Source organism: Abramis brama (genome assembly GCF_963993115.1).
Source record: "Abramis brama genome assembly, chromosome: 7".
In the NCBI taxonomy this organism is placed as follows: Eukaryota; Metazoa; Chordata; class Actinopteri; order Cypriniformes; family Leuciscidae; genus Abramis; species Abramis brama.
Window position 1 is genome coordinate 20,054,541 of NC_139969.1, and position 20,253 is coordinate 20,074,793.

Genomic DNA, 20,253 nt, shown 5'->3' on the forward strand with positions numbered 1-20,253 from the left:
TGCGTCAGCATCTGCGAACTCAGACATGTGTAAGTACCGATCTTTTATACTGCAAGTATTAGCACATGATTGGATAGATGTGAAGGTAATAAGTAACGTAACGATTGAGTCTTCCTGGCAGAACTTACGCTAAAGCTTTCATTTTCACGCCCATCTAGCGCGTTTACTTTGAAAAACAGTGGAAAAGTAGCGCAGTGGAATGGAAAAACACATTATGTATGAATGGCCCCAAAAAGACAGTGTTATCTTGCATCTGAATATTTCTACACTACCATTAAAAAAGTTATAAAATTTTTTTTATTAACTTTTAAAATAACAGTTTTTTTCTCAATCTAATAAGTTTTAATCTGAAGGGCTGGTTTTAACTTCCAAGAGACCTTAGTAACATCAAAAGTGACATCAAATCTAAAACAAGAATAGTTTTGAGACTGTTTACATTTCGAAACACAGAATAAAGTGACATTTACTAAATAATTAAGTTAACTTGAGCTCAATGAAACTTTTGCCCTCGGTTCTAAGAACAGCACGATTCTCTTCTGATGGACCTGAAAGACCTACAGCGATATGAAGAATTAAACAGGCCTTCATTAATCTGTGCTGCAATGCCTTTGTGAGCTGTATCACGAAAAGGCGAACCTCTGACATTCTTCAAAAGACTAATCAGTCCTAATAGCTCCCCTCTCAAAGGAGCTACTTTTTGATCAGAAGATGATGGCATGACACAAGGTGAATAAAATACCAAAGGCAATGCCGTAGAAAGGCTTTGAGCAGAGCGGTGAGTTCAACTCACTAGAATGCAAAAGACCATTTGTTAAATATAACAACCACCCAAAAATCAACTACCGGTATTCCTCACCTGTCTTGGGGTCAACAGAAAAATAGGGCTGCCCATGAAGGATGCTGTACACAATCCGTGCGCTGTTTCCATAAGTGGGGTCATCAGCGTCAGTGGCGGTTATTTGCGTCACACATGTGCCTGATCATGAAAGAGACCATAAGAATTTCCACATGCAAAAAAATAATGATGAATACAGACTATATTACTAATCCTGAGATACTTCCCTTAAAAGAAAAGCTAAATGATCATACTGCAGTTGTAAATAGGCATGTATTGTGTAACAGATTTATGGTTTATGTTTGTCTCAATTTGTTTAATCATGTGTCAGCCAGAGGAGAAAGGACTCCTTGCTGAGTCTTGGATCCTCCAAGGGTTTCTTCCACATCAGCTTAAATATCTCAGAGAGTTTTTCCTTGTCAGTGTCACTTATGGCTTGCTCACTGGAAGCTGTAAAGCAGTATACTTTGTAAAGCTGCTTCAGAACAACGTTTATTAAAAGCAGTATACAAAGATAAATAATGATAGGTTTTATATCTTTAATATACATTTGAACTTCACATTAGATTCCACTATGATGTAAATATGAATATATGAAGAGCAGAAGAATGACATAGCACAAAGGCATTTGCTCTCATTCTTTGCATTTGTAGTCCAAATGTTGCATTTAATGTTATATGAAATTAAGTTGGTATGATTGACAAAAAAAAAAAGTTTTTTCTTCTTCTTTTTGTGACCTCGTAATGTTTAAGCAAAATGTCAACTCGACCTTCAGGAAAAAACAATTATCTGGTGATGTATACCAGACTTCTCCAATCATTTAGTTCGCTTAAACCCCAACCCTTCACAATTGACTGTAAGCTTGCAGTCTTTTGAGTGCAATGCCCACATTATAAAATCAAATCAACAATTAATTGATAGAACCAAGTCCTCACCCATTTTTTTCTTTTTTGATAATTTGTAACACAGATGTGTTGCTACTTCTTTTTCATAACAAATTTAAAGCAGTAGCCTATACATTGCTTATTTGTCATACTTTTTTAACTAACCAAATCATATATTTTCTTGCAAATGTACACTATTAAAAAAAACGTGAGTATAGGCTGCATAGATGTTCATCTATTGAACTAGGGTGCTAATCTAAAAATGGCCTTGAAAGTGATCAATTCAGAATGTTGTTAAGAAATATAATAGTCAGAATAATTGAGAACTGTGAATGCTTTCCTAAGGGGAAACGCGGTGTTCAACAGCATTTGGGATTAGTTGTCTGGCCAGCTGGTCTCCCAGCCTGGACAGCTGAAAAGTGCCCAAAAGCCTTCTAAAACCATCAAAACAGACCGGCTTAACTAGCTTGGCCAGGCTGGGAGACCTACTAGCCACCTTAGGCTGGTTTAAGCTGTTTTTGCAGCAGGAATAAATCATTCAGTGCAGTTAATTACTTGCAGCAACAGACTAATGTCTAACATCTTTCACTGACCTTGAATATGTATGTGAACAATAAAGAAGAAGAGTTCAGATCATCACATCAAGACGTACTTAAAAGCAACATGCTTTGAGGCCAGGATTTTCCCTCAGTATCAAACACCCAACCATCTGGGACATAATGAGAAGTAAACTCACCGATGGGTGACATCTCTGGGACGCTGGCCGAGTATGGGCCCTCCAGGAACTTTGGCTCATTGTCATTGATATCCTGGACTTTGATAATAAACTCCGACTCGGGCTCTAAGGGTCTGCCCGTGAACACGTCCACAGCCTGTGCTCTCAGTGTGTAATAAGGCTTCTCTTCTCTGTCCAGGCTCCTTAAGGCATGGATGTCTCCGGTGCTCGGCTCGATGGTGAAAATAGAGCCAACTCCTTCACCTGAGAGAGTGTACTTCACCATACTATCTCCCTTATCCAGGTCAGAGTGAAGCTGAAATGTGAAAAGAGACGATGAGAAATCTCACTGGGAGCTGGTGAGTAAATTATTTCTAATTACCATAATTAAACTGTAAACAAATGTAAATATATGCAAATACAAAATCAGCAAACAAAAGTAGGAGACATTTGTGTTACAAGAAATAATCATTTTTAAACACATTTTATTTTAATCCATTTACTTACAGTAAATCAGATTTGGCCTAACCAAACCAATCCTATTTCAATCTCTGTGACTACATGTTGGCTAACATGTGGGTGGCATATCATTACTCATACAGTTTGAGCATGTCCAAAGAGGACTGATGTGGATAACCTTCATTATTTATTTTCTGTTAGCGGCTCAACAACATTGATTTATTTACAGCATGGATATTCTTCAGCTGAAAATATAATGGCTTTACTGGAAGTTTTATAGAATTTTCTTTTTTCAGACAAGATAAAAAAATAAAATAAAAACTACTAAATAAAAGATTACAAAACATAAGGATCCTAAGATAATAGAGTGTTGAGGGAAACCCTTATCTTTTCAACTCAGAAGAAGCGTAAGGAAACACCAAATTTATCAACTGGCGAAACAGAGTTTGATCCTCTGACTGGATAGGAAGGATAGTTTGAAGTTATCGAATGAATACTCTGAAGTAAAAATAAATCACTGATGTAATGTGAAAGGATGCAAAATGATCAAAATGGAAGAAGAACTCTGTACTGCTAAATCCTGCCATGTTCCTGCATTTAATAAAAGTACATTAGATCGGGAACAGGCCATCAAATGATTCACATTAGCAGATAGTAGATAATCCATGAGCTTCAACCCAGTATTGAAAGAGCTAATCTGTGTCAAGTTATAGTTCATTACAGTTCAATATCACTAATCTTTTATGAATGCCAATGAGGCCAATACATTAAGAATACACTATCCTAAAATGGTGACCGCCAATGGCTGTATAACAGTACATGGTCTCACAAAATGTGTTTAGAGGTAAGGACAATCCTGAGTGTTGACAGAAAAATACCCAGAAAAAAGTCAAGGCTATCAAGAAGAGTTATTTTCGACTGAAAAGGTCACACTTGGAAAGAAAATGTGACAGTTGGGTAATATATCCTCACTGCAAAGGGCAAACAAGAAGTGTTCCATGCTTCACTTGGAAAAATAAAGACAAAAAGAAAACTTGCAGACACATTTGATATAGTAAATTGGTAAATTTGTCAGCAATAAAGAAATGTCAAGAGTTGAGAAATTCTCTGATTGCTAGAATTAAAAAGATTGTGATTCTTAATCCACTTTAGTGTAATTGTTGGTGTATCTGCAATAATAATTGTGATTTATTCACAAAATAATTGTAGCAACTCTGCAAAACATTCAAATTAGAATCCAATTAAAGGCTTTCTTGGATTCTGCACCACATTATTTGACCACAACCATCAAATAGGCCGTTCGGACTGTTACACCATAGCACACCAAGTTATATGACCAACCATTTATTCAGACTGACCCATTCATTTTTAATCAGGATATAACTGCATTGAGTGAAGCCTATAATGGACAATGCACAGTGTAAACACAAAGCACACAATTCATATTTCCCCACATTTCTTTTCTTTCTTGCTCTAATTAAACTTTTCCTGTCATGTAACTTTGATGTAACATTTCATGTGTGGTGTCACTTTAATTGTGGCAGCAGCTCAAACATCATGTGATGGAATGTGTTATAATTTCCCATGGTGCCAGCTCTGATCACAGTCTTCTCTTCCCCAACTAATAATTACAGCTATGGCAGGTGTGAAGCCACAATTGCAAAGTTTAAAGTGTAATGAAAATGTACTGGGACCTACAATGTGAAGTTTGCAGTGTGTCAGGCAGTGAATCTAAATTTCTGTCACACATCAGTGCTGGGAAATAAATAACACTACTAAATTAACTGCACAAATGTACCTACATTTTCACAACAGTTATTTAGGAATCAAAATTAGCTTTACAGCAATAATCAAACAGGCTCTCTTGCATTGTTTCATTTAACAGACTGTTTCATCTTAATGAATTTTATTCACATGGTTGAAAATGATAACAATTTATCTTTAAATAGCAGCTTGCTCATGTGAAGCCAACATGTGCATCATCCATGCAATGCATAAGTAGCCTGTAAGCCATATTCTTCCAGTGACCCAAGTTAAAGGAGGTAATAGCAAACAAACTCAATGTATAGTGACAGGCTAACATGTTTGTTTGCAATTAAAGCTTTATTAGCTCTTTCTGCTGCTGTTCTCAGGTTATATAAATCAGAGGTTACAGGCAAGGCTCTTCCATGACATTTGACTGATCTTGAGTGAAGAAGAGCGAGTTGTTTTTCAATGTGTTGCAGCCACAGAAGTAGAGGTGGCATGTGGTTGTGAACGTCTGTGACAAGCCCCAGTCTCCCGATGTACATCCACACAGACAGCTCTCAGTTAGGCCACACTGATTGCACTGGCATTGACTGCAGACTATTCAATTTAACTCTGATCCCATTTAAGCTGAAGGTGCTCAATTCCAACCTCTTTTGTAGAGGACCTTGATATTGAATTTTCATCCTGGGATCCAATAAGGAGCCCTTTCAACCTTCTTCCTTTGCTGTGAATACTAATTAAATGGTTTCAGATTATACCATCCACATTTTTATGTTTGACAATGTAACAATTTTGTTGCATAAGAAGATGTCCCATAAACAGAAAAGATGATGTTGTGGACCCAATTCCACAGACATAAGATTGTCAGTTTGTTTGGTTGGTGTAAAATCAGTTTTCCGAAATTTAAAGGGTTAGTTTACCCAAAAATGAAAATTCTGTCAGTAATTACTAATTACTCATCCTCATGTTGTTCCAACCCCGTAAAACTTTCGTTCATCTTCGGAACACAAATTAAGATATTTTTGATGAAATCTGAGAGCTGGCTCACTTCTTCATAGGCTGCTAGGTAATTGATATCTGCCGGCCCAGAAAAGTTAGTAAAGACATCGTTAAAATAGTCCAAGTGACTTCTTGGATGTCCGAATCGTGAGAAACCAACAAGAAAACGTAAAAGTGCCTTACCAATGCCGCAAAATGAATGGCTTACCTTTCACACTTTCCCATCAAATGATCGTGAGCGTCATCTTCTCAGTTCTCGCGCATGCATCGTGGCGCTCTCGTGAACTCACGTCAGAGGCCCACACAGAAGAAAATGAATGATTGAATAAAGTCGTTATTTTTGTGTGTGTTTTTTGCACACAAAAAGTATTCTCGTCGCTTGATAAACTTAAGGTTGAGCCACTGTAGTTACTTGGACTATTTTAACAATGTCTTTACTAACTTTTCTGGACCGGCAGATGCAATTAGCAGCCTATGAAGGAGTGAGACAGCTCTCAGATTTTATAAAGAATATCTTAATTTGTGTTCCGAAGATGAACAAAAGTCTCACAAGGTTGGAACAACATGAGGGTGAGTAATTACTGACAGAATTTTCATTTTTGGGTGAACTAACCCTTTAACTTCCGAAGTGAACCACTTTGGTCAGGGCAGTTCATGTGTTGTGAACTCTGGTACAGTTTGCAGTTTGGTATGAAACATACATACTAACTCACGGAAGTTGGTGTATGTTAGTCACACCTACTAAAGTTTAATGCATTACTCCGCAGCTTTGAATAAATTACCTTCGGAAACCAGCTAGCATTCTTTGCTTCTCTTGCAAATCTACGGTAATCAAACCATGTTGCATTTCTTTTTTTTACATTTATGTAACAGGTTATATAAATATAATATAAAGGATTAATACAAATGTGTATGTTTACATTTAAGATTCTGTCAATTTATCCATTTTGTATGTTTCAGCATAAATCTGAATATAAAAATTCATGTAAACTTTATGGACAAATATGCAAATTTCAATGCATTGCTAAAAAGTTCTCCAACATTATGTTTATTTTTATCTTTTGATAAAAATAAAAAAAGTATCTATCTCAATTGCATGATCTGGTTTCTCAAACCATGAACCATGTTATGCGGTTGAGAATATTTACTTTCAAGCAACCAAAAGCTGGTCATGAACATAGAAGTGAAGATAAAAGAAGAATAAGAATAACTAGAAGCAGCGAGTTCTAGTTCAAGCCTTTGAACTCCCCCACAGTTTTATTCTCAATCTATTCTCAATACCCTTGGCCAAAAGCCTCGGCTCTGAGAATATTTTTTTTCTTCTTACCTTTCCGACATACTGTGGATCAGATCCCATGTATTCCTCCAGAACAAAGAACTGGTTCCACACCCATCCTCTCTTGACTCTGTGAACTCCCATCATGCCATGTTTCCTATGTGCCATCAGGTTCCTGTGCTGCTCCTTCCCCATCCTGCTCTGGGATGAAGAGTGGAGGGGAGAAACAAAGCTTTTGTCTAAGAGGCACCAGAGGAACAGCAGCAGGCAGTTCCCCATGAGCATTGGAACAACCTTTAGATGCAAAGATGGACACAGGTGACTTTTATGATGAAGGTAAAGACGTGATGAATCCAAAGCCTTGGTGGCACACAACAACTAACATCCATGGAATTCCTGGGGTGCTTGAAATTTTTGTTAACCACCTGCAAGAGAAAAGAAGCAACAGAACCTTAAATCAATGAGATTATGAGGATTTGTAGGCGTGTCTGCGTATCATGTTGGCATGCAATGAAAGCAGAAGAAGGTCACACTGTCTGTTATGTTTATCTTTGCAGTGTAAATCTTTGTCTGTTCAGCTACAATGTAATCTCACTTGAAGGGCTTTACAAATACAGGGAATCTGAGTAAATTGGCTCACTCGAGTTCGTTTAGCACATTTAGCACTGGGAGGTTTGAGAAACAAGCGTGTAAAAGAGACTGCAAGAACGAGGGAGTTTGGCAAGAGTTGAACAACTGTTGGCAGACCTCCAGGAGTATCCTGGATGTGCAATTCTGTGCTAATTTTCAGTGCATTAGTCTTGAAAATGAGGTGGTCCCACTTGAATAGTAGGGTTGTTTTTGACCTGGCAACACAGATGTTAAGTCACAGGAAGCACAAGCCAGTCCAGATGCTTAGGGTCATAAATCAGACAACTTTTCTCTTAATCACCCTCTAAATGGAAAGATCTTGAATAATTATGTACCATCACTGTTGTACCAAATGTTATGAGAATTAAGACAGTATATTAGTTGGCCACTGTAGAAAATGCAACCAATATCTTTACAATTTTGATTGGGTATCAGATGGAATTAATTTATGCTAATTAATTTAATACTGTGTCTGGAGGAAATATATAAGATGAGGCCACTTTAAGACCTTGCCACTCCTTTTTAAACAAAGTAGGAAATCTTCCGCTGGCTCTTAAGTTATTAAGCGAAGCTGTTCAAATCAGTGAATCAATAAAAGTCTGCAGAACAAATAACAGAGCTTATTCTCAAATATCAAACAAGAAATAAGCTATAGGAGACCCATGTGAAAATTACACATTCATCAAGTATACAATATATAGTACATCCACTATAATGGCTATGGGTAAATTATACTTCCACCACCACACACTTTAAAATAAAGCCATAGTTAAATGCTTATCTTCACTGACTCTTTCCGCAGGTTGTATTGGTACGCCAGTGAATCAATCACTCTAGCGATTTGCTCTAAAACACGGAATCGTTCAGGAACGAAACAAGGGACTATGCATGGGATACCATAATACAACTCTTGCTATATTTTATTTAGATACGGTAGGAATAGTAGACCTATGCTATAGTGATACACTATTTCGAACACATTTAATCATTCACACACAGATTCATAAAAAAAGAAATTAATGTCTTTCATTTAGTTTAGTTCTGCTATGGACAATAGACAAAGAAACTGGCAATATTGTGTCTAAAATGTGACTTACTCTCTGTTAACTTTTTGTTTAAACAACATCACACAGTTATAGTTACAAATCATCCCCTTGGAATTATAAGGTTCTGTCTGACATTTTTGTCAAAATTTAGTTATTCACATATTCTTATTCTGTGACCACTTCTTTACATTATGTGATGTTGTTTTTTAAGTTGTGTACATTTTGGAACTTTTTATTTAGAAAATAAAATGGTTCTTTCTACACAGTCGAATGGAATGCAAAAACTTTAAAGCTCAATATCTCAAAACTGCTCAGAACACAGATAGAACCTTATAATTCCAAGGGGACGAAATGTTGAAAAAAAAAACTCAGGAGGAACCAAACTCAGATGGGGAATCTGCCACTAGAAATACCATTAGTGTATATACCAACAGTAAATAGAATGAGTAATTCAATATGTACATTAAATAAATTAAATTAAATTAAATTAATTCATTTTTTATTTACAGCAGTTAGTTGCTAGCCTATTTGAACTGTGAGGGTAATACATAATTAGCCAAATTCAGATCGGTAGGATGCAATAAAAAACAAAAAACAAACAAAACCAAAAGACATGAGAAGCACATTGCAGTGATTTCACAACACTATTATCCCCATACTCTCAGGACTTATTTTCTCCTGCCCCTGTTAGAGGTAAATACTGTGCCCCAACTGAATAAAGGCTATTGATTGGTAATGCTTTAGCTTACAGCTCGGAAAGTACATGTGTAATTAAAGCGATTTTACAGTGTAACTTTATAGTAATTATAGTGTACCTATAAAATACTTACATGTAAGTATAAGGGAACAATATGTAAAGTTTGGGGAATAAAGGGGTAACAACCAGGAGAATTAAAAAAAATATTTATACTGTAAGTATTATTTAACTAAGGGGTACTTATTCTACTATTATGATACAACAATCTTACATTTGGTAGCAATTTAGCAAGAACATACACAGCGTACCTTTTTGTAATAAGGTGTACCAATACATATTGTGTATAGGCTTTTTAAAAGTTACAGGGTACTTATCTATGCATTTATACAGGAATCAAACAAAAACAACAAAAGTAACAAAAGTGCACTGAAAACAAACTATTGTAAAAACAAACAAAAGTGCTCTGAAAACAAACTATTGCAACTTTTGCTTAAATATTGGGGAAAGATACTCTTGTTTCATGTAGTGGTGCTTGTTTTGTTTCATGTAGTTACAGGGTAAGTACAATAAAAATGCATACACAATCTTATTCAGAACCCTTTATTTGAAAAACAACTTAATTCAGAACACTTATTCTTCGTTTAAAACTGCTATTTTTAATCAACAATTAATTTCAAATGCTTAAGCCTTGACAGAAAGTTTTATACCCCATTTTTTTCTCTTGCTTGGCTTCTTCCTCTTGTTCCTCTTCTTCTTTTTCTTTCTTTCCACTGATGAATGTTTTATTATGTATTAAAAGAAAATGCAGTACACCCAGAAATACGTCCTCACCATTTACTAATCTTTTATCCTCATGCTATCCGAGATGTATACGACTTAAAAAAAAAAAAAAAAAAAAAAAACATCTCTGGGAATACCAACGCATTCTCATCCTTGGGCGTCATATACTGACGCTTTTGACATTTCGTCGACATCGAACGCACATGGCACCCTTTAGCGTCAATATGACACGCACAGAGCTTTGTTCAGTTATGGGTAGGTTTAGGTCTAGTGTAGGGTTAGGGTTAGACCACTAGGAGGCGCCTTCTGGCCCATTTCTATCTGCGTCTCATATTGACGCTAAAGGGTGCCATGTGCGTTCGATGTCGACGAAATGTCAAAAGCATCAATATATGACGCCCTAGGATGAGAACGGGCATAATGCAAGCTCACGTGTTCCTAAAAGTTGGAGCATCAAACAGCACATACTGCAATAACTGTGGTAATCCATACGACCCCAATGGATGGATCAATGTCTTCTGAAGGGAAACGATAAGAAAAATGTTTGTAAGAAAAATTACAATATTTTAAACTTTTTAAACTGTAGACTATCTCTTCAGACCAACTGTAATAAGTTGTTTTTCAAATAAAGGTTTCTGAGTCAGTGATATTAGATTGTATGTATGTATTTTTTATTGTACTTACCTTGTAACTACTGTACATGGAACAAGAGGGTAACAAACACCACTTAAATTTACGGCCTGCAATGTCACACTTACCCTGTAACTATATGAAACAAGAGGGTAACAAGCACCACTTAACCTTTAACTACATGGAACAATAGTATATATCTCAGTATTTTAAAAAAAATGCAATAGTTTTAGCTTTACTTGACTTGAAACATGTAAGCCCAAACTTAAACATCTGCACTTTTGCTATAAAAAAAAAAAACTGTTTAAATGCATAGCTATATGTACCCTGTAATTTTTAAAAAGTTACATACTTACAGTATGCATAATCTTTTAGTTCTACTGGTTGTTACCCCGTTATTCCCCAAACTTTACATATTGTTCCCTTATACTTACATGTAAGTACGACTATAATTACCAAAAGTTACACTGTAAATTCGTCTTATTTGCACAGTACTTTCCGGGTTGTAATCTAAAGCGTTACCTATTGGTTTAATATTTCTACAACATGCACAAGTCTGACAGTGTGGGAGATGAAATTTATTTACATGTGATTTTATGCTGCAACATGCAAAACATATGTAGATAAAGAGGGCAGGATAACAAATAGTATAAGCTAGTGCAACATCAGTTGCCAGACAAACCACCAAGCAGAGCAAATGATTGCAATACGAATCCCTGGAGACCTCTTGTGTGCCGTGGTAGTGAGATGTCTTATGGTTGGCAGGACATTGTGTCTCTGCAGCAATTTTATTATTCCCAACGGAGAAACCTCAGCAATTGTCTCAACACTTAACAAGCTCAAAGACCTCAAGTGCAGTGTACCCAGAAAGAGCATTTTCAGTGTCTGTACAGAGGTCATCACATAATAAAAACTAAGCCCTCATTATTTTAAACTTTACTTTTTTCTTGTTGACTATGATAGTTTATTGCCAGTCTGTGGCAAATGAATGAACTGGTGTATTCTGGCTGACGTGATGTAACGTGATGTGAGTGAACTTTACTCTCTGGGTCTGTTGCTGAATAAACTTGCAACATTCTAGCATGCATCACCCAGCAGATTCACTGAAATTGCGCTGTCATATCACGTTAGAAACGGAGGGCTGTTAGCAGAGGCTGAGGACACAGAAACTAGAGACACACAACCGACTGATGTTTCAGAGAAAGGACAGGGAGACACACACTTGCATATCTCCACCGAAAGTGGTAAATATATGAAATGATACTCTTAAATATGTTTCTCGGTACTGCTTTAAAAGCCTAAAAGAACTGTGCCTCGGTTCTTTGGAGCAGAGACATATATGCAAATGAAGGAAATCATATAATTAAATCTTAAAACTTTATTCAACAATGTAAAGTTGAAAATTCCCCTGTGATTAAAGGGGATTCCAATTACAAATCATGTTAGCTCCGTAAAGCTCATCCAATTGAAAGCCTACAAGTTTAGACACATGGATTAGGCTACAGTAGAGAGAGGATATTGTCTGTAGCATGTGTCTTGTCATTGGTTAATTGTCTGATCATTGTTCACAGGTGTCCCTTGTCTTGTCATTAGTCTGTCTATTTAAGCCCTCATGTTTGCCATGTATCTTTGTCAAGTATTGTTTCCTGTAAACCACTGTTGTGAGTTCTTTTCATGTTCATGTTTTTGAGTTTTCATGCCACGCCATGTTTTTGTTTCATGTGTTTGTTTGTTTTTTATAATAAACTGCACTTGGGTTCTCATTTACACTTGCCTCCAGTGGATACCTTATTACAAGAATATCACAGCCTCATGTTGCAATACAGTATTTCTTATTTGCAAGACATTCAGAGGATACTTTATCAGTAAATGGTAAACTAACCTGCAACGTGTGTGAGTCTGAGGGAGAATAGTGGTGATTTTTCATCCAAAGCACTATGATACTCAAGTGTAATAGACATTAGTCAGGGTAAACAGCATATTTCATATGACACAAGCGGGAAATAAGGTTTTGAGGGATAGATAAGAGTCAGTATATTACTGTTATGTATCAACCATTCAGCCAGAGAAATGTCAAATGTGTAGTTCTGCATGAAAACATGAGTTGTAAATATTTACAATTTACTTTATAATATAAAGACAAAACAATTGAATCCATTAAATTAAAAATGTCATCTACCCTGAATAAGGTATGTTGGTGCTTCACATTTGTGTATTGTGAGGGAAGGCATCAGTGTAACATGTCAAATTACATTTAAAGATCTGCCGTTGTTGATTTTGCTTCACTGTCAAGATTGAAATGGATAGCTAGGCTATTTCTTTCTTTTTTTACTTTTTTTTTTTTTAATCATATTTTGGATTCATTAATTCATTCTGCCCTGACACCTTCTCTGAAATTGGATAAGCTGCCTCATGTATTAACTGCCCTTGGCTGACTTTAGCCCCTCAGAGAAAACATTCAAATCCCTTTTTCATTTGTGCTCAACAAGAGGGCATGGCAGGCACAACATGGCTAACCCAGCAGAACTTAGAAGTGCACTTCACAGGGCCAAGTCTTTTGATTCTCAGGGCATTTTGAAAATAGATGTGTGGGTGTGCATGCAAGTTGTGCATTTCGTGACTTTAGAGCACATGGGTTTCTGAACTCGGTGTTATTTTGCTATATAACTGTATGTCTGCCCTCTCATGCTTTACTGCTCTTTTTTGCATGAGTGATTGTCATATTAAGAGGTTGCATTAACATTTACCCATAGGGATGAGAAAAATGAGATTACGCAATAAGGTTATTTGGACAGATTTTTTTTTTTTTTTTTTTTAATAGGGTGAATTACTAACTACTAATCCCCCAGATAACACAGGAATACACTGTATATACACACACACACAACAAGAACATAGACATATGTATGTCATAAATGCCATTATTTTAGCATGGTTAATTAGTGAATGGGGAGGTGAGGTATGATTTATTACAAACTGGAGTTGTATGATCAGTATATTATTCAACCTTGGCCAAACTTCTGATCATCTCACTTCGGTGTGTGTGAGCCTTCACTGATATTTAAACCCTCACAAATTGCTTAACTGTGCCTGTAATCCATTCACAATGACCATCCTTTTTCACAATGAGACTTTTGTGAACATCAGGATATCTATATCTATATAGTTATAAATAAAAGTGCCCCATTATACTTTTTCTGATATTACCTTTCATGTAGTTTGTAAGCTGTTTGTGAATGTAAAAGATCTGCAAGGTTTCTAAGATCAAGATGCACAATAAATGGAGTTGTCTCCCAAAAGAAAGGGAGATCTTCACTGGCTGCCCACGAACAATGTCTACTTTGACCCGCCCTCAAACAATGTAGTTGAATCTGAGGCCTGTGAGAGTATGGTTTGTGTTGTCGACATGTCGAGAAGACACTGTTTTCTATGCTGCAAAAGCAAGTCAACTTTGCATGCACAATAGGATGAGGACTTGATATGGTAAAACCGATGCTGTGTATCACTATGAATACAAGGTCTAAGGAAGCGTCCTGGAGCTGAAATTCTGATTATTTCATTTCTGACACATGCTGTCAGTGGTAGACCAATCACAACAGACTACTTGGCCATCTGACAAATCAGAGCAAGGTGGGATTTTGGAAAGGAGGGGTTTGGAGAGAGCGAATTCTGTGAGAAAACAGGTGATGCTGCAATGCAATATATATTATGAGAAAATTAAATTGTTTTTTGATCTCTAATGCATGTTAACCTGTTGTAACCTCCAAAAAAAAAAAAAAAAAAAAAAAAACCTTTAAAAAAAGCATATGGGGCACTTTTAGAAAAAGTTATGCATTGGAGAAATCTTATGGTCCATAAAAATGCTTCTCGCTGCTACTTATTTTTTCTCTCTGATATCATGTGCTGGCCAGAACAGTGTGGTCTTTCCTCCCCAAGGCTGAATGATTTTCAGCACCCACACTCGCAAATATTTTTATTTAACTGAGCTTCTAGCTGCTGCAATGTTTGGATATGATAATGAATATCTTATTTCTATGATGTGAAATATGGGTTTTTGTTATTTTGTTTTTGCAGTAGATGAAAGTGTTTTTTTCTCTGTGTCACTGTACACAAAGATGTGTAGGCCTATATGTTTTTCTGTTTTTATTCACATGAATCTTAATCTTGAAAGTGAATTTACATTAAGTGAATGACTTAAAAGTTATTTGCACATAATGTGGCTTTTATATAGCTGCATTTTTTAGTGATATTAAATATGAACATGAGTGTGGGTATTTTTTTTCTCTCTCTTTTGCTTTAATGACAGCGTTTGAGCTCCATAAACTCCATAAGTTTGTGTGAAACCTGATGTTCTCCAGCATGATTTGAGATGATCAAAGGAGCATCAAGAAGCTTCAAGGAGCTTCAACTTCTGACTGTCTGTACAAGTTCACAAGATCAATATAACAAATTTGATTATTAGATTAGTGATCTGACACATTTATTGTTCTTTTTACATCATACCCTTTTCATTTTCCGGTTTAAATTACATTTTGAATCCCAGATTGTTTTTTTTTATTGTGGTCAGACATTATGGCCACCACATCTGGGAACACAAAAATAAACTACAATGTCTACTTGTGTAGTTATATAAATTGCTATTAAAAATACAATATATGTTGTAAATATGGCTTTTGTTGGTTATTTCACCAGTACAGGACAGTATGGGTGTATTTTTGAAAAAAGTGTTTGTTCTGACAACCTGGTTATGATTTAGGTTGATTTGAGCATGAATTCCCTCATGGTTTTGGAAGAGCAGACATTCATGGCCCTTGAAAGATATTTGTTCCATATACACCCTGCACAGTGTCATGATGATTTCTTATTCTGTTGTGTTTGGAACAGTAGAGTGATTTATCATATCTTGAGTTTCACGGCCGATATCGAATTTCAACCAACATCCAGTAAAAGACTGAGTGGTGCTAAGACCTAGTTCGTACTTAACAGTTTACCCCAAAAAAGTGAAAATTCTGTCATCATTTACTCACTATCATGTCATTCCAAACCTGTCAGTTTCTTTCTTCTGTGTAAATATATATATATATATATATATATATATTAGTAAATTGTAAGATGTTATAAAATGAAAAAAAAAAAATCTAAAACATATACAGTAAGCATATTTTTAATATCTCTTTTCTCCATCTCTTCCTCATGGTGTGTCTCTCATTCTGTATTTAGCCACCACATTAATGCAGGCTGTGGTAAATAAAGAGATGTGTTTAATTGTGCTATTGTCCTCTGAGTCTGAGATCCAATGAAACGCTGTGTCTAATCTCATATTCACAGAGTCATTGGCCCTTCCAGATGAAGCCCAAGAGAGCAAACTAGACACTGATATACTGCCGTTTGAAGGTCTGAACACACATAGCTGACGTTAAGACCATGAACAATGGCTTTCCATGGACTATTATCAGCTGAGGTGAGATGTTGAAAGCTGTGCCATTGGGAAATGGAGAACAAATGTTATTGTGTGTTAATTTAGCGGCGAATCAATGTTGAATGGATTCCTTGTCAAATGCAGATATGTACATTCCACTCTTTTTAATATGGAAACAATGGGGTAATTATGCAAACACACAGGAATACAAAACAATCAAACACAATAACAGTGTAGTCCATCTTAGGGGCCATTTCAAACATAGAATCATCCATCATTGTTCTATGTGGCATGAGACAACTCAGATATACTTATGCTTGGGCAGAAAATTGTGATTCTAATTGTAGTTTACAGGAAATGACTGAAGATTTCAGGTTGACTTAGTTTATGGGATCTGTCTGCACAGTCTTTTTTAACCTCCGGCATGTGCAGTGTCATTATTTGTTAAGTTAACTTCTCTGTTTGATACCTGAAACAAGGTTCTGCACTGACAGTATGAAAGCACAATGATCATTGTCTGCATTTTTATTCTGAATTTGCTTTCCATCCCCGTCGCTCTGAAGATAAAATGCCTGATGTTAAAATTCATGAAGAACATCTTTGAACCATACGCAATCTTTCTGTGCGAAATCTTAAAGGGACAGTCCACGCTAAAATGAAAAGTCATTAACTCACACTCATATCAATCCAAACCTGTATGAGTTAATTTCTTCTGTGGAACACAAAGATTTTTTGAAAGTCAATGCAGATTTAGAACAACATGAGTAAATGATTACAGAATTTTCATTTTTGGGTTAACTATCCCACGACATATATAAAGTAGTTTATTCTTAAATATGGGAAGAAATTCATCGCAAATCATTTCTTATTCATAACAGCACTCACTTACGATAAATAGTTTTACCTATCACCAGTGCATCATCAAGAGCTGACAGCTTAATGGCCGCAAGCTGCCCATCACATGCTTCAGTTAGATCTCAATAACACTCACACATTACGTATATCTACATGAGCACTTGTCTTTTACAGGATGTCTCATTCCAGAATGATAATAAAAGGGGTAGACTCACATTTCAGTACTCGTTTAAGTAACAACCTCTAAATGATGATCGCACAACAACTGCAGGAGCTCCCCATTGGCAATAACATTTTTGGAATTTCTATAGTTTGCTTTCACTTCACATTTAATCTAAAAGAAATTATCTTTGTGGTCACTTTAAAACAGGCTGTTTAAATACAAAAATGTGCATGTACCTTCCAAACGTCCCACAAAGTCTCCCAAGGATTAAAGCGGCACAATCCAGACCTCCAGTCGCTATTGCAATAAACTCTTCGGTCTTGCACACACGCTCTCTTTCTGGTATTCTCCTCAATCACTCTCTGTAATGCACTCACCCTCTCGCTCTCTCTTTGGCTCTCTTTAACTTGCCCTCTCTTTCTCTTACACACTGTCTCTCCCTCTCTCATCTGAGAATTGTGCAGAGCTCTGTGAAAACAGAATGAGGGGGAGAGCAAAGCGCTTGCTGAATTCAGTATTCACCCCTGCAGTGTCAAGGGGACCGAGGAGAGAGAGAGAGAGAGAGAGAGAGAGAGAGAGAGAGAGAGAGAGAGAGAGAGAGAGAGAGAGAGAGAGAGAGAGAGAGAGAGAGAGAAGCTGGCTGCTGTAATGCACATGTGCGCTCAGGACTGATGCTCACGGTACAGGGATACTGTGGGTGTCAGAGGCTGCTCGTCCAGCTTTACTTCCCTCCCAGAGATTGGATCTCCTCCCCCTTTAAAATGCCAGATTAATGTGGGTCCCACTAGTGCTAAACATAGTCGGCGTAGTCAGCTTTGCTGTGTTACCCTCAAGGAATATAGAGCTTTTCAGTAAGCGAGCCGGCAGATTTTTGTTACATTGACTTGTTTTCACCTTTCACCTCATGAACGTTGAATAGCCTATTCTTGAAATCTCGCTAATTCAATTTTCCTAGTGTTTGGCTTACTTCACTCTAACTTATGTGTGAATCCCTGGATGTGTGTTGACCCAATTTAAAAGACTTTTAAAAGTCTTTATGATGGGGGTGGGGGAGGCTTTAAGGTGGAGGTCAGAGGTCCTGGTGGTGCATACATGAATTTTTGATTACACTTGTGTTATCAGTTGTTCTGCTTATCCACAAAGCAATTGCTTGGACTAACCAATATGTCGTTCACAAAGTTTTACAGATCACTTGCCTGTAGAGTTCTTGTTTAATAACATTTTATGCTTATTATACATGAGGAGCGCTACTTCGTTCCAATGAGTTTTCAGTGTGGAAACTCATTGGAAGCTTGAGGATATCCATGCCCAAATAGAATCGTTTTATGCAATGGCAGCAGTTTATGGCAAAAAATATTAATATATTAATATTAATAAAATAACTAAATATAAAAAGTTCTTAGCAGTGAAGAAAGTTTAGGGCAAAAATGAAAGATACCTTGTTGATTTATCTTGTCATTTTTTATTAGGACACTGTGTTATGGTGCTTTTCCACTGCATGGTATGGCTCGGTATGGCTCACTTTTGGGGGGTTTTCCACTGTGCACAGTACCTAGTACCTGGTACTTTTTTTAGTACCACCTCGGTTGAGGTTCCAAACGAGCTGTACTGATACTAAAATGTGATGTCTAAACACTGCAGATCAGTGATTGGTCAAAGAGAATCGCCAATACCAGAGTCATTGGATTTGCCACATGAGACACCAAATCCGCTAGATTTAAATAGTCAGCAACAGCCACTGCAGTATCATTTGTTCGCACAACTTTTTTAAACGACTTGCATTAAACAACCATCGCACGCAACTTGAAAAAATAAATGACTGTATGGGGGTCAGTAGACGAGGTGGCGGCGCAAATATAATGATCAGCCTATAATCCCACCCACTTTGAAGTGGTAAACTTCAACTAAACTGCAGTGGAAAAGCAAACCGAGCCAAAGTAAAGCGAGCTGAGTCGTACCACGCAGAGAACACAAATATTACATTTATTTTGTGCATTTTTCTTCTTTTTTTCTCTCTCTCTTTTTTTTAAACACCCAATGTGGTACAAGAATTTCAACTCAACCATACGTACATCATTCATCTTGAGCAAGTAAACATATAAGGAATTGCTTGAGGTGAAGACAGATTAATGTTCAGTGTGTAAACAGCTAAATAGGTTTTAAAGCCATCTATGCTTAAAGCGGTGCTATGCAGTTTTGGCAATTTCTTGGCTGTTTTCTCGCCTTTTGCTCACGGGTTTCTCTATAGAGCTCCCCCTACAGCTTCGGAATAGATATTTGACAACACTGTTGTAAAAACTCGTTGGCGACTCTCCCCCCCCTCCCATCTTCTCACTCTGGTCATGTGCATTTGTTTTGAAAGAAGCCGGCGAACGCACTGAGTCATGTCCACTGAGGTATGTATGATACACAGAAGGCTAGCATATAAATGTATGTGTGCAGTGCCGTAAAGCAATTTGTTACATCGCGAGACCTGATATTACATGATACTTCCTGACGCTGAGGCGGCCCGCCGGCCCAAAGTTGCAATGGTGGTTTTTCCGCTCACAGGCGATAGAGGGAAGCGAGATGGCCACCATTCAACCCGAAAAAAGTCATATAACCATTCCAATGACTCCGAAGCTGTTCAGTTAAGGTAAATTAAGCTAAAAAAAAACTGCAGTTCCCATTTAATATTGAGTAAAAGTGTGCTGACTTTGGGTAGTTTAGACCAAGATGCAACACAATCAAACATCACACATACACACACAACCACTAAATAGCTCTGCCTACAACCTAGTAAGTAGCTAAACAAGACACCATTATCTTCTGTAATAGGACCATCAACTGAGACTCTAATTCTGGTCTGGCTTTCCATTTACTTACAACCTACGGATGCAAAGCCATTAAGCATGTTAATGGTGTGGCTAAAACGCACTGGGCATACAGAGTGTTGTTATTTGTGTTTCTGGGTTTCCTCATCACTTTACCTTAATTTACTGCTGGTCAGGCATTGGCGTGAATCCCCGAGTCTGATCATCCTCGGAGCAGATGGCATGGCAAGCTTCCATCCGGAGTTAGACTAAGAGATAATCCTCACAACACATGGTGGGCTATAACAGAGAGACTCTTTTTTG

At 37.0% G+C, this 20,253-nt stretch overlaps 1 protein-coding gene across 1 annotated transcript in view; it reads right to left on the bottom strand.

Annotated features, from left to right (window-relative positions):
• Window positions 1-17,502, bottom strand: part of cdh12a (cadherin 12a) — a 50,125-nt gene extending 32,623 nt beyond the window's left edge. Inside the window, exons 1-4 of the mRNA XM_084118877.1 lie at window positions 17,374-17,502; window positions 6,969-7,342; window positions 2,456-2,750; window positions 857-976 (exon numbers count right to left, since the gene is read on the bottom strand). Of these exons, the coding sequence (XP_083975003.1) occupies window positions 857-976; window positions 2,456-2,750; window positions 6,969-7,202 (649 nt within the window). The 5' untranslated portion in view covers window positions 7,203-7,342; window positions 17,374-17,502. The remainder of the gene's footprint in view (window positions 1-856; window positions 977-2,455; window positions 2,751-6,968; window positions 7,343-17,373) is intronic.
• Window positions 17,503-20,253: the final 2,751 nt, after the last annotated feature.